Here is a 24,498-nt window from a genome sequence, read left to right on the forward strand (position 1 = left end):
CAGTGTATAAATAAATATAGCAACAGAGGTGATGAAATTGAGTGAGAATGAAGATGATTAAATTCAACAATTAATTTTTAAGCGCACTTTTTAAGTTCCTAACTATATATGTATATTCCGGTTATTATGAAAGTGGAATAAGTCATATAATATTTCCTTTGAGATAATTGGACTTTTGTGTAAATTTGTTTTAAAAATTATTGTGATACCTTAGCCTTATGGGGGTCTACGTGACGAGCCGGAATCTGATATTACCGAAAACGCAAAGATCGAAAATCGAAAGATCTTAAGTCGAAATATCAAAAAAAGAGGGTGCATGGTAAACGGTACATACTCACTGTATGACCGGCCTTATAGATATAATCTTTTCCCGCACAATTATAAAGAAAATTGTAAAATAAACATTTTTTTGTTAAATGTTCTCTTTTTTTGTCCATGACACTTGGCAACCCTAGCTTATGGTGATTTTCGATGATAGTGCGATATAACTAGAGGTAGGATAGTCACAGTGCTATACATTGTTGTAAATCCTTTGTAAAAAAGGTTCCGCAAACCTTTAACAATGCATTTACAACCTTTGAACAATACGCGGCACCTTCTGGGTCCGGTGACTAGATATAACCATGTCTTTGAATATATGTATATAAATATAATGTAGCATAGCAATATGAAAAATTATTACGGTAAATAATAATTACGGATCACAAATGAAATTATTTTATTTAAAAAAATCAATATAATACAAATATACATAAAAAAGAATAACAAAGATAGTAAAAAAATAAAAAGCAAGAAAGAAATATGTATAGTAAAAAAACAAGTAAATAATAATGATAATTATATAGGTTGACCTACCACGGTGTCTACAAGGTTACAAGGCTGTTCTTCTTTTCTCATCGAAGAAATACTGTCGAAACTCGTCTCTGACTGTTTTTGCATCTGACTTAGCATTTCGATTAAAAGAAGTGGAAAGGCTAGTTATTGTGTCTTTGTCTTCTTCTAATGCAATATCATCAGCTACTAATACATATGGAAAATTCGTCGTGGTGTTGGGCAATGGACATGGCTCTGGCAAATTTAATTTGCGTTGTTCATAGAGTTCCCAAAATTTCGTATAGAATAAAACTCCACCATCTGAGATTTTTCCGTTTGTTCCTACATCAATCATGATGAACTCTTTTCTCGCATTAACCAAAGCCATGAGGACAATGCTATAAAAGTCTTTATAATTGTAGTATGAGGGACCTGAAATTCTAGGTTTAATAATTTCAATGTGTTTGCCATCTAGACTTCCAATGCATCTGGGGAAATTGTAAAGTTTTCCAAATTCATTTGCGATTTCGATTCATTCTGCATCTGTTGTTGGCATCTGAAAAATTTTAAATTAATTTTTTTTTTTTTTCAGGAAGATTATTCTCAACAACACCAAAATGAAGTAGTACAAAAAGAGTCTTTGATATATTCGTCTCTTAATGATGACGATGAAGGTGCCGAAAATAACAAAGAATAGGCTGAACAAAAAAAATGAGCTGCTTGCACAAGCATGCACTATACTGTCTCGGCCCATTGTTGAATCTCCCCAAACTTCTTTCGATCTAATGTGTGCGTCCTGGATTGAGAGTTTAAAAGGCTTAAATCCGAAACTAAAATTAGATAAAGCACATGCCATAAACAATATAATATATGAAGCTCAAACGAAAAATTTGTATTATACTGAAATTAATAATTCATTATCTCTCACATCTTTATCAAACTCATCGCCACATGTTATCCACATACCCGAGAATACTAGCTTCAATTCACCCAAAATACAAGTAATAGAAGGGTTGGAACCATCAACACACATTACCAAACGTCCGCCAATTATCCACATTCCTAAAAATATTAAATACAATCCGGGTATATGAATAACAGAAGGGTTGGCTTCAAAAAATTTTATAAAACATCAAACAACATCACACATAAACATAATCATCTAGTCATCATTTATTTTTTACATACCTCCTTTATTATTGTATTTCATTATAATTTGTTTTTTTGTTTATGTAAAATGTTTACTATATAATAAGTAATATAAATAAAGTTTTTATATTACTTTGGTTTCTATTTTTACCTTTATATACTTCTTGATCATCGGGCCGAGACTAAAGTTGATGTGGTCGAATAGTACCTAATAAATAAATTATTTTCTAAAAGTAGTAATATAATCAAGATGATTACCATAGTCAGCACGGGTTTTTCTACGTTGGCCAAAAAGCTCAGTTCGTGAAATGTCGAGGATGATGGTATATATATATATATCTCATCAGCTCCGCAGCCTGACCTTTTAGATTGCTCTATTTTTTTCAACTCTTTCCTGAAAATCACATTTTTCAATAAATTAGCAACATTTTTTAATAAATGAGGGTCACAAAACGAACTAGGTAGACACTTCAATATTGACATTTTGATATTTGTGAATTCTATAAATCTGTCCGTTTTTTAAAATAAAACAATTTTGATTTTACATATTCTATCTTCTGTAAATGGTCCGATATTACCTAATCAATAATCATATATCTATAATACATATATATATATATATATATATATATATATATATATATATATATATATATATTTGTACTCATATACCACCCCCATATATATGGAGAAGGGCGAGAGAAGTGACGGTGTAGTTTAGTCATCTCGCTTGGAGTTGAGATTCGTAGAAGGCTGTGGTGTGGGTGTGGGTGTGCTGCGAACAATAAAAGGTGCGTGTTTAGATCACCAGTTATGAGTAGACTACGATAATTGAACAATAAACTGGTTATGAGGTGATGGTATGTAATGACAGTGTAAGCGTAGGTTATGCACTGCATTTTGTTATGACAGAAGAAGCGCTATCACACCTTGGTTTACGGCCAGTACCTGGGGAGCTGCCACATATGTATTTAATATTACATATATAAATCCGCTTACCAGTTTAATAAAAACATAGGTTTGTTAAAACAAATTAAGCTTAAAATTAAAGTAAAGTTCAGTTTATCAAAAAAAATGAGGTTATGGACACAAACGTATGCAAACAAAAATTGACGCCAAGCCCAAAGTATTTGTTTTAAGAGATCGAATAAATGAATAAAACAACATTTTTAATAAATATAAATTAAAAATCGACCTGTAATTGCTGCGTAAGGTGTTAATTTTTCTTAGTACATCCATCCTCGTGGCGTTTGGCTTTATTTTATTATATGTCTCTAAAATAATATCCAGGGATTCCAATTTTTTTTTCTTGTTGAGGTAATTTCTATTATTGGGGTTCCACAAATTTTGATGAGTTTCATAGGACACTATGAATCGTTGTAAATCGGTTCCGACTTCTGGAACACGGTCGATCTCGTTCACCCCGTCCATAGTGCGCGTGCGACTGACACTGAAAAGTTTCGCCAAATTTCACCAACACACAGCCAAATTTCATATACATGTATTTTAACTTTGTAAAATCCGCATTCCTAAATAAAAATTATTGCAAGTACGTTGTAATTAATCTGTGATTTGTGCCGATCACTATCACGATCATTATCATTTGGATCCACAAAGTTGTCTTGGTGAACCAAAAAAGGTTTACTGACATGATGGCTATGTTGGATTATTTCATTTGTTGGAAACCAAATATTTTCTAAGGAAAACATAAAAAAAACCTCAATTCTGTAGAGTGAGAGTACTACTTCCGGTGCAGGTAAAATTATTACGGTATCAAATTTATAATTTCAATCACATGTAAAAAAATTTCATTGTCTGATTCGGTTAGCGGTTTTGGAGATAAATGAATTTAAAAACTTAAAAAAAAGAGGACACCTATAAGAATATGTACCATTTCCGGTCAATTTAAAAATTTGAAAAAAAATTACGTCATATCGATAAGAAATTCAGTAACCGATACTAAGTTTCAGTTCGATAGGACTAACGGTGTTTAAAAAATACACAGCCACACACATTTTTTCTAGATCATGAAAACGTGATCAGTGATCGATTCTGAGTTCGAATCAGTCAAAATCTCAAGTTCGGATTTTCGCATGATCACAAAACTTTATCTATTGTTACTACGTACATACATACATATATACATAGATAAAGTAATAATATATAGAACAAAAAGCAAAAGCAAAAAATAAGATGCAAAATTACAAAAAAAAAAAGAAAAAAAACAACATTTAAACACAATCATAAACAAAACAGTGATAAAATATTGGTGGATAAATGAACATTTAAATCTAATATATAATTTAGAAACAGACTTTGTATTGTTGGTTCGTAAATCCACGACGTCAGCGAACAAATTAATATACAAATAAATTTAAACAAAATAAAACTATTCAAATACATTTAATAAAATGTTTATATTACAAATACCGAGCGAAGCCGGGTAAATAGAAAGATAATTGAATAAAGTAATGAGCCGAGCAAATGTCGTAAATATGTTCGCGACACGCTCTCTGAAATATCGACGACATCCCCCCAAGGCAATCCTAGGGGTACTGCCCGAGCTATGGAGGGGCGTCGTGTGGCTCGCCGATTGGTGAAAGATTGGATCACGCTGTATGTTTCCACGCCGTCAAATACCGCGGTATCAACCGCTAGTGTTAACGCTGCCAATTAGTGCTGTAAAATTCTCGGTAATAATCTTTTGGCGAATATTCTCCAAATCGAGAATTTTCGAGAATATTCATTTTTAGAGCATCTGGAGGGCTTTTATATAATACTATTCCGTTGCAATTTCATTAATAATAATTTTTAATATTTTGAATTTCATATGTACAGAGAGAGGGTAAGCAAATGTGGCTTTTGAGTAGTTGGCGAAACACAACATAAATGTTACGCCTATTATGTAGTTTGTGTTAAAAGATTTAATGATTTCGGAGATAAATTCAAAGCAACTTATTTATAGATCTGGAAGCAAAAGAAATCCAACTGACATTTTAGTGTTAAATATCAAGAAAATAAAAATAATTTAAAAGGTCAATATAAAATAGGTTGTGGCTATTTGCAGGTACTATATCTGCAAATTATTGACTATTTGCAGGTACTGTATCTGCGAATTATTGGCTATTTGCAGGTACTATATCTGCGACAGGCGTAAAGCCCTCTGCGCATGCACGTGAACTGTCACTGTCAGCGTGTTTACTGTTAGAATTTTGTTTTAAACCTCTTAAAATTTAGTTCGAACTCGTAAAATGACGTAGAGTAAAAAATATAATGCAAATTAGTTAAATATTATTAATTGTTAGAAAATTATTATCGTCTACAACGTATAATACCTACATACAAGTACAAGTCGCGAACTAGCTAAATGATATAAATCTATTATAATAACGTGCGAAATTTATTTGCCCCATGTATAATGAACGATTGATTAAACAAGTCTAGCATACATTAAACGTAAGAAATTATAGTTCATGCGCATGCGCAGAAGGCTTTGCGCCTGTCGCAGATATAGTACCTGCAAATAGCCACAACCAATAAAATAATGAAATATTGTTTAAAAAAAATACTACTTCCGGTTACAGTTAGTATGATAGCTATCGTTAGTATGATGAACTTTTCGGCTGCCAGATTTTCCGTTATAGAGATTTTAGTGACTTTTCGACGAGCGCTTTGTGGGCAATGATCGCTGAACCATTATACATACATATATGATTATATTCGTACATTTTGTTGGGTGTGGTTTAGCTGTGACATACATATGTATGTCGAATCGAAACGACTATTATAGTACGGTGAGCGTTATCGCAGATACACAGACACACAAAATAGCGATATTGTATATATGCTGACGACAATGAATGATAATTATTTCAAATTCCTATTAAACCTTTTAACTAGGAGCAATTAAAAAAAAATTATCTGCTCCAATTTCTCAAAAACCACTCGTTGACTGTCGATGGGCAAAATATTATCTACATATCTGTCATTCTCAGCGCTCATGCGTATTCAACATTCATTATTATTCAATGTTGTTTCTAATATACTCTGTCGTACGATGGAGTGCAGACTTTGTCTTTGCTCAGCTTCAACCGAATCTTTCGTCTCCATCCATGACAACCCTCATCCACTGGCCCAACGCATCAGGACCTATTGTAAGCTGCAGGTTGGTTACATTCAATTTTAACCCACTTCTATCATTTAGTCCAGTCTCATTACCACTTTTCAATTGCAGGTTGATGAATACGACGGGCTCCCAGATTCAATATGTTTATCCTGTGAAAGTAAACTTGAGTTGTTCAGCATTTTTCGAAACTGTTGTCTTCAAAGTGACGAAACGTCAAAACTGAGGTTAGGTGAGCGTTTGGATATCAAGACGAAAGAAATTTTTCTTCAAGACTTAATATGGAAAGACGATGAATCGGTTGTTAATTCGCCACCAAACATATATAGCGATACTCCTGTTAATAACGAAAGCAATGAATGGAAATCGTGTGCCACAGAACAAAGTGATTCTAAGCCAAACATCCTTTTAATTGAAAATATAAATGCACCGGTAAAACTGATTTTCATTACTATAAAAATATAATGTATCTTAAATTCCAAAACGTTCGTTTTATTTTATAGATACATGGAGGAACTATTTCATGTGATTGCAAAGCTGGAATTCCACTGGAAGACTCTCCACTACGGAAAACTTCAACACATTCTGAAACGAGAGTACGCCAAAAAAATCGTACACCATTCGAGTGTGAAATTTGTTCAAAAACTTTCACGTATAAATCTACCTTTGACAGGCATTTGACGACTCACACTGGGGAAAAGGCATTTAAATGTGACATTTGCTCGAAATCGTTTGCTCTAAAACGAAATCTTGCCGCACACATAGAGTCTCACCTCGGGATAAAATCTCACAAATGTGATATTTGTTTAAAAACATTCGTTCTAAAGAGCTATCTCACAGCACACATGAAATCTCACACCGGGTTTAAACCGCACAAATGTGACATTTGTTTCAAATCATTCGTTAAAAAGTGCTTCCTTGTGAAACACGAGAAATCTCACACCGGGGACAAGCCATACAAATGTGATATCTGTTTAAGATCTTTTATTCATAAAAGTAGTTATGTTAAGCACATGAAATCTCACACTGAGATTAAACCGTACAAATGCAACATTTGTTTAAAATCGTTTACCAGTGAATCAAATCTTGCGACCCATGAAAAATATCATACTGGGGAAAAATCATACAAGTGTAGTATTTGTTTTAAGTTGTTTAATTGGAAACATAATCTTTCTGTACACATGAAATCTCATACTGGGATAAAACCACACAAATGTAAAATTTGTTTGAAATCATTTACCCGCAAATCAAATCTTGCAATACATGAAAAATATCATGCTTCATAATAACTGTACAATTTTTTTTTACAAATGTTCCCTTATTGTCATTGAATTTTGACAACCCTGCATACAGGGGAAATCTATATATATATATATATATATGATAGGTGTCTTTACTCAAAAAAGTCACTGGCAGTCACATAAATCGCACCACTTTCGATTTTACGAATTTTGGGTTCTTAAAGTTATTCACCCTTGTGGGTTTTGCTTTCTTTTGATGATGTAGTTAAAACATCCTCCTCCATGTTTTGACTTCATTTTCGATTGTGATTTCAAAGAGGCAACAGAGTTCTATTAAGTCTACGGATAAGCATGTTGAAGCATCGTCAAACATCTTTCAACGAAAGAAATTTCTAATCAATCAAAGAAAAACCGAGAAACTATCAATGTGGATCGATGCATATGTATGTAGGTGCAAATTTGGGGCAAGGTCGACATAATAATAAGATATATTATAAATAAGTGTGGAAACTGTGCTGAGGCTTTTGAAAGAAGGTGGTCCATACGCTCGGAGACCAATAAAAATACCGTTTCTCTACAAAAACGAAGGAGGCTCGTCTACAATGGACGAATTGTATGAAAAAAATAAAGTGTTTTCGATTGGCAAAAGGTGATATTCTCAGATGAATTTTAAATCAATTATTTGGCTCTGTTGGGTTACATTGCACTTAACCCAATAGTGGAGAGTGATGTAAACAGAAGAATATCATAAAAATATTCAAGTAACCTCATAGCCACATTTGTTTGGGGTTTGGGGATGCTTTTCGATCGACGGAGCACAGTCTCAAAGATAAACGTTTCAGAAATATGGCAGACGTCGAAAATCACTTAATTGAGTATTTCGATTCGAAACAAACAATTTTTTTTAAAAAAGGAACCGAAAAACTGGAAGAAAGATGAGAGATACTTTGTAATAATGATGGAAATTGTATTTTATAAGTTTATATTTAGAATTAAGAAAAAAAAATGTTTAAAAAAATTTTACATGGCTCATAAAATGCGCGATTTCTTTCTGGTACCCCTAATAAATTTATTCTTACGAAGTTTTCAAAATACTTAATACCTCTAGTTGAGTATACCTAAATTGGGCACGCTCTTATAATTAAATATATGTACTGTTATTTTCTTGTTAAAATAAAATTAAAAAAACGCCAACATTTGACAAATGCATACAGTTTAGTTTATTTTGTGTATGTATTTATAAATGAAAAATATCAAAAGTTAAATTTAAGGTTATTGATTTAAATTCACTATACATGTAAACGGACTACTAGTCATATGTGAACCAGTCACAGGACAACCGGTCGCTTTAGATCGGTCACACGTGATCACCCGTCACACTAAAATTAGTCACGAAAAAACTGGTCACACCCAAAAATTCGACCAATTTTTAATTTTTGGGTGTGACTATTGATGTATAATACACTAGATCCACCCTCACGTGTTATACTATGCCCGTGTATATATAAAATGCCCGTGTATATTTATTGATTTTATTGTATCTCTATAAATGCACTCGTCGCTTTGGAGCGATCTGTAAAGGCGAGTGTTCATGTTCTATGAAATAAAATAAAAAAAATATATATATTTATTTATATAATAATCAACAAATTGAAATTCGAAACAGAATAGGTTGCCAATTTGGTGGAATCGTTTCAACTTTTAAATCAAAACCTGACCTGGAGTCATATATCCAAGGTCTGGCCCCATTGATGTATAATACACTAGATCTGCCCTCACACTTTATACTGGTCTCCCTTTTGGCGCATGCAAAATACATGGCGCATGCACAGTTTCTCTTAGTAGGTAGGTAGGTACCGCTGCGTCGTAGGGAAAAAAACCCAACTTCCCCGGTAGTTAAACCCCCCGCACCCCTCAGTTAGTGAAGACAAGATCTCCGACCAAAATAACACGTCTGGGCCCATCTAGTGTATTATATGTACATCAATGGGTGTGACCAGTTTTAGTATGACGGGTGATCACGTGTGACCGACCTAGAGCGACCGGTTGTCCTATGACCGGTTCACATTTGACTAGTAATCGCAATTTGCGATTGTTGCCACAAAAATCGTGAATACGAAATATCTGGCACTCAAGTTCCGGTTAGTACAATATTTCGCGTGGGTAGCTTTCGTTATTTAGAGTTTTTGGGTGTCAGATGTTCCGTGATCGAGATTTTAATGGAATAATCACCGAACTGGGGGAAAGAAATTATATTTTTGTGAGATTGTGGAAAAATTACAGAGTCGTGTTTTTTAATGATTCCAACACATCTACAGATGTTTCTTTTGAAAATTCATCTCATATGTTTCGATGTAGACTTTTTGTAAAATAAAAAAAAACATTCGTACAATGGTGGTATTTAAGTAGACGTTGGCCAAGTAGAGTACACAGACACTCTCCAGGTGACAGTCGAGGTGTGTAGGTGTAGAGTGTAGATTACGAAGAAGTGACAGCAGTGCAGTGCAGTGCAGTGTGGGGGCGAATAGCTATGGCCGGGGGCGGAGCGCCCGGCTCCACTGCCGACGACCAGTTCGAATTCCTCTTCAAAGTCGTGGTGATCGGAGAGTGCGGCACTGGAAAGACCTGTCTGGTACAGAGGCTCAAGTCGGGCAATTTCGTCGAGAGGCACTCCAACACCATTGGAGTCGACTTCTCTATGAAAACACTCTTAGTTGATGGAAAACGAGTCAAGGTAAATAAATATACACAATAGCTCACTTTTACTGCAACGCAATAACATATGATGAAAGTTCTCTTCGAATCATTGCTATGTATTTATTTATATGATATATGATTAGTAACCTTTTTATTGTTTATGATTATTTATTTCGTTGCGAGTTATTTAGACTATTATTGCACACAAACTGTTGAATAGATTAAATTTAAATTTATTATAGTACTTGTTTAGTAGTGAGGCGCTACTCATTCGGTTTTTAAGCGTCAAGTGTAAGCCGCACTATTAAACAAGTACCTTTATTACATATATCGTATACTATTCTTTAAACAGGAAGTATAACTTCTCATACTTTTAATACTATTTTTCATTTTTAAGCTTTGACGCTTTTCAGGTATTTTATATGGGTAGAAAAAATTATATCTATATAGATAAATATGAGGATTCGATGTAGGAATTTTTCCTCTTAGAAAAGTAAAAAGTGTTATAGCCATGCATTCTTTCGAAAATTGCTAATAATTGTTCTTTATTTTAGACTTTTGAATATCTTTATGATATAGGTTTTTCATCCATCCCTTTTTTATTTAAAATTGACTCTTTTTCATTTCAAATTGAACCTTTTTCATTAAATTTAGAATGAAAACCCTGTACTAATTATACTATAATCTTATAGAAAATAAAATTTTATAAGGATTTAATAAAAAGTACAAAATTGAATCGAAAGTTTATACATTTGAATGAAAATCCAAAATGTACGCGTTAAATATTTATATTTCTCAAATATACAGATAAAGCAATGGATTTTTGTCTGTAATGTGTTTTGTATAGCGTCATAATGACCCACAGACATAATGAAAAAAATCGAAATGATAATAAGAGTTTTTTCTCAGTGTACTCTTGACATTAATGCATACGATTACCGTCACGATTATTAATGCAACACAACTAACACATTTCCAGCTGCAAATTTGGGATACAGCCGGCCAAGAAAGATTCAGAACAATCACACAAAGCTATTACAGATCTGCCAATGGTGTTATTATAGGTATTGCACAAATAAAATACTCTGCGGTTTTATTCCGTTCGTTCGACCGTTATTAATACAGTACGGCCGCTTTTATTTCAGTATACGACGTCACTAAAAGATCTTCCTTTCTATCGCTCCAACGATGGATAGACGAAGTTAGACGATACACCTCAACCACTGCTTTACTACTCTTAGTCGGAAACAAATGCGATCTTACCAGTCAGAGGGAAGTCGAATTCGCCGAAGCGGAGGCTATGTGTCGTTATGTTCCTGAAATTATGTTCGTGATGGAAACGTCTGCGAAAGATAACACAAACGTCGAAGATGCATTCATGTGCTTGGCGACTGAATTGAAGGTAGCGATGAAAACAGTTCGCCCTGTAATTAGGGCGAAAATGATTAGACGAGTATTATTTTGAAAATGAACACTTATTGATTTATAAATGGTTGTGGCTATTTGCAGGTACTATATCTGCAAGTTATTGGCTATTTGCAGGTACCATATCTGCGCATTATTGGCTATTTGCAGGTACTATATCCGCGAGAGGCGCAAAGCCTTCTGCGCATGCGCGTTAACTTTTAATCCGATTATAATTTCTTACATTTAATGTATCTTTTATCAATCGTTAATCAATCGTTCATTATACACAAGGCAAATAAATTTCGCTCGTTATTATAATAGATTTATATCATTGAGCTAGTTCGCGGCTTGTACTTGTATGTGCATAGGTATTATACGTTGTATATGATAATAATTTTCTAATAATTAATAATAATAACTAATTTGGATTATATTTTTCACTCTACGTCACTTGAAGAGTTCGAACTAAATTTTAGGAGGTTTAAAACAAAATTTCAACAGTAAACACGCTGACAGTGACAGTTCACGCGCATGCGCAGAAGGCTTTGCGCCTGTCGCAGATATAGTACCTGCAAATAGCCAATAATTCGCAGATATAGTACCTACAAATAGCCAATAATTTGCAGACATAGTACCTGCAAATAGCCACAACCTTTATAAATTGCTTAAACCACGTAGGATGTACTTCTTCCTCGTTTGCTCAATGCTGATCGTCGTAGTCTTTGATATCATCTGGAATCCGGTGGACGATCGGCCTCTACTTCTCCCGGCCCTGTGCCAAGTTGAACGCATCGTTTATGATCCTGATGATTCCGTCAGTTCTTTTATTTGTTATAACCATCTTATGTAAGACTGTCCTTCGCTCTATTGTTCTGGTGATTACCACCTTCTCTAGATTCGTCAGCCCTATCTTTCATCCCTTGATTTGATCCTGTGAGGATATTTGAAAGAGCATGTTTTCGTCGAGTAGCTCAGAGAGACATTTGTAAAAAAAATAAAACGCTAGCAATTAACTAATGTTACGAAACAATATGGCAAAGTATGAAAACGATCGGATAAGAGATAAAAATGACCACTGACACGGAAGCCATGTGAAACGTAAAGGAGGTATGTAAAAAATACAGTGAAACATTCTAGCTTTGGGAGACGGTGACAAAGAATAATTCTTATTTAAAAGATGTTATCTTCTATAACTAGAGAAACATCTATACGTTCGATATACATATACCAGCGATAAGCCCGATGAAATATCATCGCATAGGTTATGGCATATATATGTAGTTAAAAGCTCGTTGTTCCAAATATACCAATATTCCGGCCGACGAATGAAATCATACAAGGCTTAGGCTTTTTATCGATTTATTATGTTCGACGAGCACTAGGACACACACAGAATATCGTCTTTATATACATATATAATTGTATTTAATATCATTGCACTTAGTTTATCAATAGAAAGGTTATTGACTCTTCAAAATCTACTATGATCTTCTTTCTAGCTGAGCGTCGTGGTCATTTAGGATTTGCTGGACCGCTTCTACTCCTTTCGGTCCCGTGCCAGGATAGATGCAGTGTTAAGGGATAATCTCATCAGTTCTTCGATTTCATCTGACCATCTTGAGAGACCATTCTCTCATTTGCCTTCCTTCTAGTGTTCTTCTGGTTACAACCAGCTTCCCTAGGCTCTTCGCATTCTTCTCGGAAATTTTTTTGTTGTTGATTGAACATGTACTCTCGCCATTACAGATCGCTCCTAAGCGACGAGTGTACTAATACGGATACAATTAATACAAGCATTTTTATATAATGCAAATTCAAACAAACATCATCGAAAGTGACATCTATGTAGAAATTTTTACAGCATTTTATTATAGAAATTGGCCAACCTCAAGACGCTGAATAATTTGAGATTTGCGAGAAACGATTTGAAAGGAGACGCCAATTTACAGTAACCGTTTTAATTAAAATCAGAAAAATTGGCAAACTCTGAAAGGAAACGATCAACCTTGAGTCGAAGACCAAGTTCTGGCTAACGGCTACTAGTGGGAATTGAACCATGACAGGGTCCTGCTTGAAAGCATAATATGCTAACCTGCTCCACGCTGCTGGTTGTATATATTTTATTTTATTACAGTCAATGTACACTCGTCATTACTAGAGGTAGTATAGTCACAGTGCTATCCATTGTTCGGCAAACCTTTAACAATGCATTTACAACCTTTGAACAATACACGGCCCCCTCAGGCTCCGGTGACTAGTCATTACAGATCGCTCCTATGCGACGAGTGTACGAGAACGGTCAGACAACGTATACAGTATGTTCAATAAACATCGAATACAATAATTAATCAAGTACAGAAATAATAATCATAGAGACATCTATGGATTATTTTTAGATTTTGTGCACAATTTTTATACACATAATAAACACGAAATTATAGAGACATCTATAGATTTCAGATTTCTTTGTGTGTAATTTTTACAAATTATACACAAATATTTTTGTGACAATAGGAAATATGATTTTTTGCCAATTTTGAGGAACCGTTTCAACAATGATCAGATAAAATTGGCAAACTCTGATAGAGAAACGATCGATTTGGAGTCACCCAACCCCCAAATCTAACCAGCAGTTTTTTGGTGAATCGAACCATCGATCGCAGTGGTGATAAATATATACGCTACCGTTAAGCCAAACTGCTGGCTACCATATGGCCAAAGTAGGAGAGAATCTTTTTTCTGGGTTTGGTGCAAACGATCGACAAGCGCCAGACAGACTGAACCACAGATTAACTGGATGGCTGCTTTAAACGCAATTCTCGACTTCACGAATGATAGATTGCACATCAGATGACGAGTAACATTTCGATATGCACAGATGCAATTATTAAAATTGAGTTGGATCTTTCTGGCGAGTTTAATAAGGCAAAATTCGGAACTAAAGTATCAGAAGCACAGAACGTATACAGGGTAGGTATGTCGGGACTTCGGGTAGATTTCGCTTAGTGTAAGTGTGAGCAGTGCGCACGCATAAGGTACACGTGTCGTTAATCTGTGGTTCAGTCTGTCTGGCGCTTGTCGATCGTTTGCATCGCATCGCTTTTTTCTACATGTTGTAATTTCTCTTTGAAACTGCCAGCTCTTTGAGATGGAATGTGCAGCATCTCCAATGTCCCTTCCTTTTTCGTCAATGTTTCGACTCCATACAATGCACTGGGAATCACTAGAAATCTTTTCAATTAAAGTGTTCAATTTCAAGATACTAATGGTCTAATTTTTAATTACATGATGAGGTATTAAGTGTTGTGTTTATTTTCCGTAGAGACGCCAGGAAAACAGTCAGGTACAAAACTCAGACGAGAGTCCGATCACGCTCGGAAGTAGTAGTGCCATTAGTAAGTGTAGCCCGTGCGGCGGAGGAGGAAGTCGTGCTACGTAGACTTTCGATGATGATGTTTTCTCAAAGAAACAAAACAAAAAAAAAGGAAATTATACATATTGAACAAAAATGTGTACAAAATAATTTATTGAAATTACTGAACGACACAGTTGTGCCATTAGATGGTTCAATACGCTTTAGTGAAATTGCAAATTCAATATGCATATATTAGTTTAATATTGTAATAACGAGCAATAGTGAATTTAAAAATATTACTTTACATATGTACTCGTTTAGATCTGATATTTGTTGTTTAATTTTAGCGACTGCTAGTTATACTTAAATCTTTGAAATTATTTATTTTCAACTTTGTTTGGCCTAAATAATTTTTCTCATACTTAATATGCATGTATCTATTTTAATAAGCGATGTGTAACTACATAATAATAGTTTAAGAACACTCTTTTTGCACTATTATTATGCTCATTTTAATTATTATTATTTTATATATTGATGTATTCAATTATTGACGAGTTGTCTCTTTCAATGTTTCTCGAGTATTTGACCAAAATCTCAAACAATAAATATGTATGTATTAAATACGACTGATCAGCTGTAGGTTTAAAATGAAAATTTTAAATTTTGTTGCCGGTTTTTTCCTGAAATTACTGTTTTTTTTTTATTATAAGTTTTAAAACACATAGAAGTTTTTTTGTAGTACCTGAAATTTAAATACAATGTTTATCTAATTTTAAAATTAATGAAAATTCAATCTGGTTTTGTTTACGATGTGTTGAATTAAAGCTCAATGAGATATTGAAGACTGAGCTGTCGCAAAATGGAATTTCGAATATTAACGATTGAGACTTTTATCAGTGTTCGTTTTTTAGTTCATCGCATGAAAACATGTGCAATTTGTCAAATTATACAATATTAAAATTTAATTCAATAGCATTACTGCTTGCTAGAATGACTTTTCAATACTGATATCATACTATGACGACCAATTACATGCTAACTCAATATTATTACTAATTAGTATGGAAATAATAGTGTATATGTAATAACTTTACTACCAAATAATAGATATTGTCACAAAAAATATTCACATTTTATATTACATATATTTTATTTGTTGATATTATTTTTATTTTTAAATTTATTTCTATATCATATTATATTTACAATTATACATACTACATATATAGGAAATTATAAAAACAAATTCAAAAGTACATATAACATTGAAAAAATATCTTTACAGTTGTCTTAAATTTTTATTGGGTTTCGGGTGCCATAATTTTACCATAAATCTCCCCACGAATTTAAATTGTTCTCTATATGCAACGGAGAAACACTGTGATACAAAATAAAAGTCGGATCATTTATCTTTTCGTCCTCGTAAAGAACTTTTAATTATAAAGTGCCTTACCTGATACATATGTTCATATGTATGATTGATATTTCTTCTCGAATTGTGTTAATATCTCAAAAGCAGTTTATTATCAAATTTATAATTTTTATTTAGAGTATTATATAATACACACAATTACGTAGAGGTGTGCTTTGACTGTAGCGAAAATAAAAAAAAATAAGCATTCATTTCATTGACGTCTTTAATCAATAGTATAAAAATATTCAATACAATAATTACTAATAGCGCATTTTTCTTGATAATAATAATAATGAATGTATTTAAATAAAATATTGTGATGTATTTCTTGATGAATTAATGTGATCAAATTGTAAAACAACGTAGATAAGGTTCAATAGTGCATAATTTTATATGCATAGGTATTTTGATGAGGCTTTCTTTTTTTTAATCCAAAAAATTATAATGTGTATATGTATGACAGGTTTTAATTTATTTTATATTGTGTTCATAAATGTGTTTTATATGTATAAATTGAAATTCAGTGGATTGCAACTTACTGTGTGCTGGTAATTATGACATTTTAGTTGATCAAAAAATAATTAAAAAACTTGTATGTATGCAGATTTTATTTGTTTCTAATGATTTATTTTAAAAAGCAAATCTTTAATCATTTTTAGATAATACAAAGTTGCCGTAACAAATCTAATTGAAGAAATTCTCAAGGTGTGGACACACTTTTTTGAAATAGAAAAATGTGGATGTGAAAGAAGGTCATTTTACTTGTTGTCTAATAGGATCTGGTAAGTAGGTGATGTTTTTCAGGCTGATTCGAAATATTTCTCAGGCTTGATCATTTTATGTGCGCACTTGTCACATTGTACATTTGTCTTGTGCGCAGTTTCCGTATGTGCATTTGTCTTGTGTGGAGTTGTCATGGAATCCATTTTGAATTACCTTTTTATTAGAAACAATAACTTTTCTGCATATATGTAGACAATTTGATTGCTTTTCAACATTCCGAAATAACTCAGACTGCTTTCATAATTATTGACACATACATACTTACATACATATGTATGTATATGAGCCTCTAATGATAACAATAAACCGAGAGATTTAACTCAAAAGCTTGTTGCATTCCGCTGATAAAATAACAAATTCGACCTTGTGAAATTAACAAAATTAACATGACCCAGTGTGAAATGTATTTTATTAAATGTTACCAGTGTCAAAACTTTAATATTATATCTGATTATTATATACATAATATTAATACAAATTTGGAAATCTCTCTATATAAATTAATATTTTGTTTAAAAAATATTAATTTTATTCCGTGATACATACATATATGTATTATATAATATAATAGTTGCATAAATTCTATCTAGTAAATACTTGATGGTAGAAAATAGTTGACTGTATATAAATATCTACACATGTAATTAAGAATATGTAAAACATGCCTACACATAATCGTATGTGTATTAATATTATTATTAAAAGTTAATAAATTTATATAAAACATATTTAATTTAATTTATCCACTCAAATCCTTGAGATTGTGGCGTTAATATATAACCACCTGATGAAACTTGGTATCACTCACAATCATCTCCAATTGTGGCGTCATATGGACCGCTGATATCCATCCAAACTTTCCAGCCTCGCTATCTTTACCACCCAAAACCCTGATGAGCTGCCCGCTCGGTTTGAATATCTGTATCCTGGCATTGCCCGAGTCTCCGACGAGGATGAAACCGAGCGGATCTACGCTGATAGCTTCCGCGTGCTTGAACTGGCCCTTGAGACTTCCCGCCGAGCCAAACTCCTGTTGCTTATCACCGTTATATGAATACATCTTCACGCGTCTGTTGCCGCTGTCCGATATTATGATGCGGTCTGCTGTTGTGGCAATGGCCGTCGGTGCGTTCAGCTGGGTGTACTTGATGTTCTTGGATCCCTCCATTTTTTTGAACACGCCTATGTAGCCGACGAATGCTCCAGTTTCCGCTTTGAAGACCTGAAATGTTCGAGACGGTTTTATGATAGTTGCTCATTTACCTATGGTTTTAGATTTATACAGCAGCGTGACTCGGTGGTTGCGTTGATATTAAGCACTGAGAGATCGCTGGGTTCGATCCCATGAGCTGACCTCGATTGAAAAGAATTTATTCCGAGTATAATCTTAAATTCTGCTGGTCAGACTTAGATATTTGTGACTCCAAGTCGATCGTTTCCTATCAGAGTTTGACAATTTATCTGATTTCATTGTTGAAGCGGTTCCTCCATCAAATTGCCACAAACCATCGTATCCACTATGTCACCACTATTTGAATATGATTTCAAAAATTTGAAAAAAAAAAAAAGCGAAAACTTTAATCGCGACGCTAAAACATTTGAAATTATAGCGAATGACACTCATCTTCCCGGACATGCATACAACAAATCCTGAAAGTTCCATCGTAATCAGTTCAGTGGTTTAGGCACCTATTCGAGACACACACACAGACATTCATTTATATATATATATAGATAGATAGATAACATAGATGTCTCGCTAATTCTTATTTGTATTAAGCTTCTATATCTGGTCACAGTGACGCATTAGAGTATTCTGTCATGTCACTGTGGCAAAAATATGTAAATAAATAAATAAATATGAGCCGTTATATTTTAAAGTGGCCGAAGTCCAATTTTCAGTTCCAAAAACACCATTTCAGTTGGACTTAATTCACAAATCGCTATTACTACTTTTAATTTGATATGTCCAGAATCTCTGAAATGCAGAATATACCTATTACAGGCCACCAGTATTTGTAAAATTTGCAAAATGTAAAACATATTTAATGCGAAATGAGGAAAATTGTACTTACGCCAATTTCAAATATAGCTTTAAAGATTATAAATTTGAAATTACATTCAAATAGTAGGTAGGTTGGTTGCCAATTTAGTGAGGAACCGTTTCAACATTGAAATTATATAAATTGGCAAAACTCTGATAGGAAACCATCGACTTCGAGTCACAAATATCCAAGCCTGACCAGCAGCACTGCAGAAATACTCAGAATTAATTATTTTTAATCGCAGTCAAACCGGGGCTTTAACCCGGGACCTCTCGGTGGTTGGCATTAATGCAACCACCGAGCTATTTATTCTGCTGGCCATTTGATTTGTTTAGGATGTGTGCTGTTTGTTGGATACCTGAACTCTGTCGTTGCCGGTGTCACAAACGTACAGGAAGTTTTCATTGGGTTCTAAGCTTATGCCTTCGGGTGTTCGTAGAAAGCCTTCTTTTGATCCTTTTGAGCCGATGGTACGTAGGTATGCGCCAGATCTCGACGTGACATGCACGCAATGGTTCCATTTATCTGAAAATATATATATTTCTGAATGATTGGTTTGAATATGTATGTAAGTGTTATATGAAAATTGTGCTTGATTATATAATCTTAAAAATTTCAACTCAATCAAAAAATTAAACAATACTTGCCTTGGTTAGGTAAAGTTAGGTTAGTTTGAATAAATCAATTCATAGTCAAGTCAAAACAATAAAACAAAATAATAACATAACCTAATGAAATAAAAGTGCCTCAATTAATATATATATATATATTTTTTAATTTATACCAGGAAGGACTAACAGGAAACCCCAATGCGCCTTCTTGGCCATCATAGTGCATTTGATACAAGTATTATTAGTATTATACGAAGTAAATACGGTAATTGGACTATTCGTCACATTGCGGTGGTCACAAAGATAATTTTTGCCATGAAAATCGCGAATACACAATATTTGGTACTCAATTTCTCGTTAGTATGATAGTTATCGTTAGTGTGATGGACTTTTCGGCTGCCAGACGTTCCGTTATAGACATTTTAGTGACTTTGTGACCAGTAATCATCGAACCGTAAATACATATCAATTGACAGTCAATACGTAGCTGATTGCTTTGTAAGATGAGCCAAATTATTTCTCAGGCTGATCATTTTATTTATATTTGTGTGCATTTGTCACAGTGTACGTCTGTCTTATGTGCATTTTCCGTATGCGCATTTGTCTTGTGTGGAGTTGTCATGGAATCCATTTTGAATTACCTCTTTATTGGAATCAATAACTTATACAAGTATTATACGAAGTAAATACATATCAATTGACACCCACAGAAACAGATATGGTCAAATTTGTAAATTTGCAGCATTTTATACAATTTAGCGAAATTCGAGATCGCTGAAAACTCAAGACTTTTCGAGAAAATGGATAAGGTTGCCAATTTGTTGGAACCGTTTCAATTAAAATCAAATAAATTGACAAACTCTGATAGGAAACGATCAATCTGGAGTCACAACTCCAAGGTCTGGACAACAGAAACCAGTGGGATTTGAACCCGTGACCACTTTATTCAAAACATTATATGCTAACAACTAATCTATTCTGCTGAAAAACATTGTCTTCAGTCACATTGTGGCACGATTTATATTATATATGTATCTTCTGATTACTAGACTAGTTTACATTACCCACGAAGGTTGATGCACATTTTAGTAGACAGAAATATACCTGATATATATATTTCTTCCCGGAGTTGCGAAAACGCTATACTTTGAGGGCACAGTATTTTAGGACCAGATATTCTCTCGATGATCTTTCCCTTCAGTCTATCCAATACTATAACGTGGTGAGAGTCCGTTCCGCAGATGTATAGATGGTCTGACCATGGCGCTATTCCAACTCCAGCCGGTCTAGGACACTTCTTCCAAATCATCCTGGGTGCGAAACTTCTCGACCTGACACATTATAAGTACATACGTATATAAATCATTGTGAAAACATATTTTGATTTAAATTTTGAGTTTATTAGATAGTAATTGAAGTTCACCTGTAATATAAAGTCATGCTATCGGGACTTTCTAGCGGATTCTGAATTCCCTTGACTTCTACAGCTATTGGCTCATCTGTTTCTGCTTCAGTTGCCACCAAGGAGTCTTCTTCGATGCAGAAATTGTCTTGGTCAAAAGAAAACTTGTCTTCACCCCAGTGAGCTACCTCGTTCAATATATTTACAGTCGTACGATGAAAGTTCATAAATGCAGTCACCTATAATTTCATCATATTAATGAATTCACTCAAAATTTTACTACATATAAATATTAAATTGTAAAACCTTTTCATTATCATTGGTCACTGTATCAAAATCTTTAGATACGTATTTGGTGACGTTGGATTCCATCGATTGTAATTGGTTTTGCAATGATTTCGCAGAATCTTCTCCATTTTGAAGCAATTCTTCTGCTTGCGCCAGCAGCATTTCCTTTTTAGATACAATATCGTCGATCTTCTTCTCGGCCGTTGAGTTGATTTGGTTGACTAGCCACTCGTTATGATCCTGTTTGGTGAATGTATTATCTGTATTCGTGTTTAAGTGTGATTTAAATTGTTCTTTTGGATGTTCAGCTTACCTTAAAGCCGTCTAATCTGTGATTGAGTCGCTCGTAGCCAGATTTTAGCTGATGGATCAGAGTGCCAATTTGTGATTTCAGCTCGGTTATGTGTGCCGGCCAACATACCCCACAGAATATCTGAAAACAATAAAGAACTGGTCTAATTTTGATCTTTCAAATGTTGGTTTTAATAAATAGAATAAATTTTCTAGATAATATATGTACATATGTAAGTTCAAGTATGATCTTTATTCATTTGATATAATAATAATTATCAGAAAAAGTATTAAAACAGCTTATTATTATATTAAAATATCTATTCATTTGTTATCTTTTTGATATAAAATTTCAATGCTCAACTTTTGGTACCTTAACTATGTATTCGACATTACTTTTATCATAAATTATTTAGAATGAATAACTGGAAAACTATTTTAAAAATTATTGATACCATTAAAACAAAATAAACCGTCTTCAATCAATTTTTTTTATTTATCTCAAACTTAGCTGATGTCATTTCCTTTTATGATTGATGCACATACGTACATATGTACATTCATACAATAATCCTTTTATCTAAATTATATATATATATATATATATATATATATATATATATATATATATATATATATATATATATATATGTATATATATATATATATATATATATATATATATATATATATATATATATATATATATATATATATATATATATATATATATATATATATATATTATTATTATTATTATATGGCATGCTACAAAAATAAGGCACACTAGATTTTATCACAAACATACATACATATAAGATTTTTCTCAACATTGAAATATTGAAAGGGTATTTTCATCAGTTTCATCAAAACTTTTTCAAGATAATATTGATACATATTTACACAAACATACAGGAGTAGTATATTATACTAGTGTTGTACCCGATGAAATATCAGGGCATGGGTTTTGGCATATTAAGTTATTAAATAAAAAAAAATTAAAAGAAATGTATCGGTCCTGTTTTCGATCCGCACGCTGGCGAATTTTTTTAAAATACATTTCAAATATATTTAATTTAATATTTATATTAAATTGTTTAATATGAAAAAAAAAATGGTAAAAACTACCTACATACAAACAATATAAAAATTAATTAATTAAAAAAATTTTCAATAGCTCAGAGACGTGCCTAGAGAAAACTTTGGTAACAAACAGTATATATAATTTTTTTTTTCTTTCGTTATTATATTCGTACATTTCGTTGGCAGCGTTTTAGCTGTGACGTACATATATATGTCGAATCGAAACGACTATTATAGTATGGCGAACGTTATCACAGATACACACACACAGACAGAATAGCGATATTATATATATATGATGATACGGAAAATAAGGTTCAAATTACTTGTTTGCAATGTTCGCAGCAATGATCGCTAAACAGAGATATACCCGACTGACATTTGCAACATCTTTTCTGGGTTTGCGTATCAGGTTCGGGTTTAGCAAACAGTGAAACCGAACGATCTACGGTTGGGCCACTTGACGGACTGATCAAGAGTTTCAGCAGATTGTCAATGTACAAATTCGATGGAAGATTTTCCAAAAAGTTGGGAGAGTTTACATTATAACTCTGCTGGCAACCGGGGCACTTTAATACATTTTCTGAAAATTTATAAAAATTACATACTATATTCTGTTATTGGATACACTATTGAATTATGTATTCCATTTGTACTGACCGCTTATTAGTGTGTAAAGACAATTCAAACAAAATGTATGTTGACATGGTAACATTTTGGGTGTGTTTAGTTTTTCCAAACATAGTGGACATTGGACCAGATCTTCTATCGCTCCGAACGATCCTCTGCAACAGTAAGAGGTATGTATTATTATTAAATGTAGTTGTAGTGATATTAGAGACTTTATATAGTTTACCTTTTCTGTAGAGTTGGTCCGCCCGATTGTGCAAATGAAGCCTTCTTTCTCAGCATCACCGGTGGAGCATTCTTTGGATTTGATGGCTTCAGCATGTCGTCTGTTGAATTTTCGCTTTCGGCATTTACTGAAACTTGCCTCTTCGCAAACTGGACGAAACTCTTTCTCGTCTTCAGTAAGTCTGACATTATTTTCCTTGTTTTTGAGATCACAACTGCGTATCAATACTTCATCACTTCGAGTGAGTCGAGTATACATATCACTTTTATCAGTATAGATTATATTATATTTATCTATACGATTCTGTTTGGTATTTATTTTTGGAATTGTATTCGACATTGTTTAAAGTTAATTAATTTATCAATTGACAATTTTGTCGTTATCTTAAAAATATATTTGATATTATTTGTGTTCGATCTGGATTAGTCATTTTTTATATACACATTATTTTAAAAACAAAAATCAATTTTAACTTGCTAGAAATTAAAAAAATAGTATTTAATTTGCGCCAATTTTTAATATTAATCTGCGCCAATTTCACTCAGGTTAGGTTAGGTTAGGTCTATGAATTCAATTGTCTTTGTAAATTATACTTTGATATTGTATGCAGTTTCAGAATATACATAGATGATTATAATTATGTGCGTAGTAGACATTGTCATTTGATGGTTGTACCTCCTGCCCGCACAGTTCTTTATCGGATGGCTTCTATGCCAAGAGCTATCTGACTTTTCAATGAAATCGTTGCTGTCGAGTCTAAATGTGATATTTTCCACGTCAGTGAGCGTAGGTTACCGGATATTATTTTAACCTATTTGACTGGTAGCCTGCGCTCATCATTATTTTGATAATTGGATGTGATGTATGAGTGGAATTTTGATCTTCTCCCTTCCATTTGGGATGCTGGTATTCCACTATGATTCCACTATGTATTATG

The 24,498-nt window shown here is 33.2% G+C and overlaps 3 protein-coding genes across 7 annotated transcripts; 2 read left to right on the plus strand and 1 right to left on the minus strand.

Annotated features, from left to right (window-relative positions):
- The first annotated feature begins 5,933 nt into the window (after positions 1–5,933).
- Positions 5,934–8,668, plus strand: LOC143919594 (uncharacterized). 2 transcript variants are annotated; one of them, XM_077441983.1, is made up of 3 exons: positions 5,934–6,127; positions 6,197–6,517; positions 6,589–8,668. In XM_077441983.1, the coding sequence occupies exons 1-3, from the start codon at positions 5,963–5,965 to the stop codon at positions 7,369–7,371; spliced, it is 1,269 nt and encodes a 422-aa protein (XP_077298109.1). In that variant the 5' UTR covers positions 5,934–5,962; the 3' UTR covers positions 7,372–8,668. The 2 variants fall into 2 exon arrangements, with proteins under 2 accessions (XP_077298109.1, XP_077298110.1); XM_077441984.1 differs by having other exon boundaries at positions 5,941–6,116.
- Positions 8,669–9,644: 976 nt separating this feature from the next.
- On the plus strand, positions 9,645–15,946 carry Rab19 (RAS oncogene family member Rab19). The gene is made up of 4 exons (XM_077441985.1): positions 9,645–10,060; positions 11,003–11,087; positions 11,169–11,425; positions 14,753–15,946. Exons 1-4 carry the CDS (start codon positions 9,857–9,859, stop codon positions 14,867–14,869), a joined length of 663 nt encoding a protein of 220 aa, XP_077298111.1. The 5' UTR covers positions 9,645–9,856; the 3' UTR covers positions 14,870–15,946.
- An 850-nt stretch (positions 15,947–16,796) lies between these two features.
- On the minus strand, positions 16,797–23,815 carry LOC143919530 (uncharacterized). 4 transcript variants are annotated; one of them, XR_013261249.1, is made up of 10 exons: positions 23,562–23,806; positions 23,366–23,490; positions 23,032–23,288; positions 21,645–21,764; positions 21,350–21,571; positions 21,065–21,282; positions 20,746–20,972; positions 19,389–19,555; positions 19,061–19,236; positions 18,716–18,963 (listed from the first exon to the last, which is right to left on the minus strand). XR_013261249.1 is itself a non-coding variant. In XM_077441885.1 (9 exons), the coding sequence occupies exons 1-9, from the start codon at positions 23,747–23,749 to the stop codon at positions 17,755–17,757; spliced, it is 1,977 nt and encodes a 658-aa protein (XP_077298011.1). In that variant the 5' UTR covers positions 23,750–23,815; the 3' UTR covers positions 16,797–17,754. The 4 variants fall into 4 exon arrangements, 2 of the variants coding, with proteins under 2 accessions (XP_077298011.1, XP_077298012.1); XR_013261250.1 differs by having other exon boundaries at positions 18,722–18,981; XM_077441885.1 differs by lacking the exons at positions 18,716–18,963; positions 19,061–19,236 and adding an exon at positions 16,797–18,207 and having other exon boundaries at positions 23,562–23,815.
- Between the last annotated feature and the right edge of the window lie 683 nt (positions 23,816–24,498).

Source organism: Arctopsyche grandis, chromosome 12 (genome assembly GCF_051622035.1).
Source record: "Arctopsyche grandis isolate Sample6627 chromosome 12, ASM5162203v2, whole genome shotgun sequence".
NCBI classification, from domain to species: Eukaryota; Metazoa; Arthropoda; class Insecta; order Trichoptera; family Hydropsychidae; genus Arctopsyche; species Arctopsyche grandis.

What these genes read in the sequence shown, in the direction of transcription:
- LOC143919594 (XM_077441983.1), top strand. Translation starts at nt 5,963, where the DNA reads ATGCGTATTCAACATTCATTATTATTCAATGTTGTTTCTAATATACTC. An exon ending in GGACCTATTGTAAGCTGCAG is followed by an intron (nt 6,128 to 6,196) that starts GTTGGTTACATT and finishes TTTCAATTGCAG; the next exon opens with GTTGATGAATACGACGGGCT. An exon ending in TTGAAAATATAAATGCACCG is followed by an intron (nt 6,518 to 6,588) that starts GTAAAACTGATT and finishes TTTATTTTATAG; the next exon opens with ATACATGGAGGAACTATTTC.
- Rab19 (XM_077441985.1), top strand. Translation starts at nt 9,857, where the DNA reads ATGGCCGGGGGCGGAGCGCCCGGCTCCACTGCCGACGACCAGTTCGAA. An exon ending in TGCCAATGGTGTTATTATAG is followed by an intron (nt 11,088 to 11,168) that starts GTATTGCACAAA and finishes CTTTTATTTCAG; the next exon opens with TATACGACGTCACTAAAAGA. An exon ending in GCTTGGCGACTGAATTGAAG is followed by an intron (nt 11,426 to 14,752) that starts GTAGCGATGAAA and finishes TATTTTCCGTAG; the next exon opens with AGACGCCAGGAAAACAGTCA.
- LOC143919530 (XM_077441885.1), bottom strand. Translation starts at nt 23,749, where the DNA reads ATGTCAGACTTACTGAAGACGAGAAAGAGTTTCGTCCAGTTTGCGAAG. An exon ending in TGACCAATGATAATGAAAAG is followed by an intron (nt 21,283 to 21,349) that starts GTTTTACAATTT and finishes ATGAAATTATAG; the next exon opens with GTGACTGCATTTATGAACTT. An exon ending in GGAAGAAATATATATATCAG is followed by an intron (nt 19,556 to 20,745) that starts GTATATTTCTGT and finishes ATATATTTTCAG; the next exon opens with ATAAATGGAACCATTGCGTG.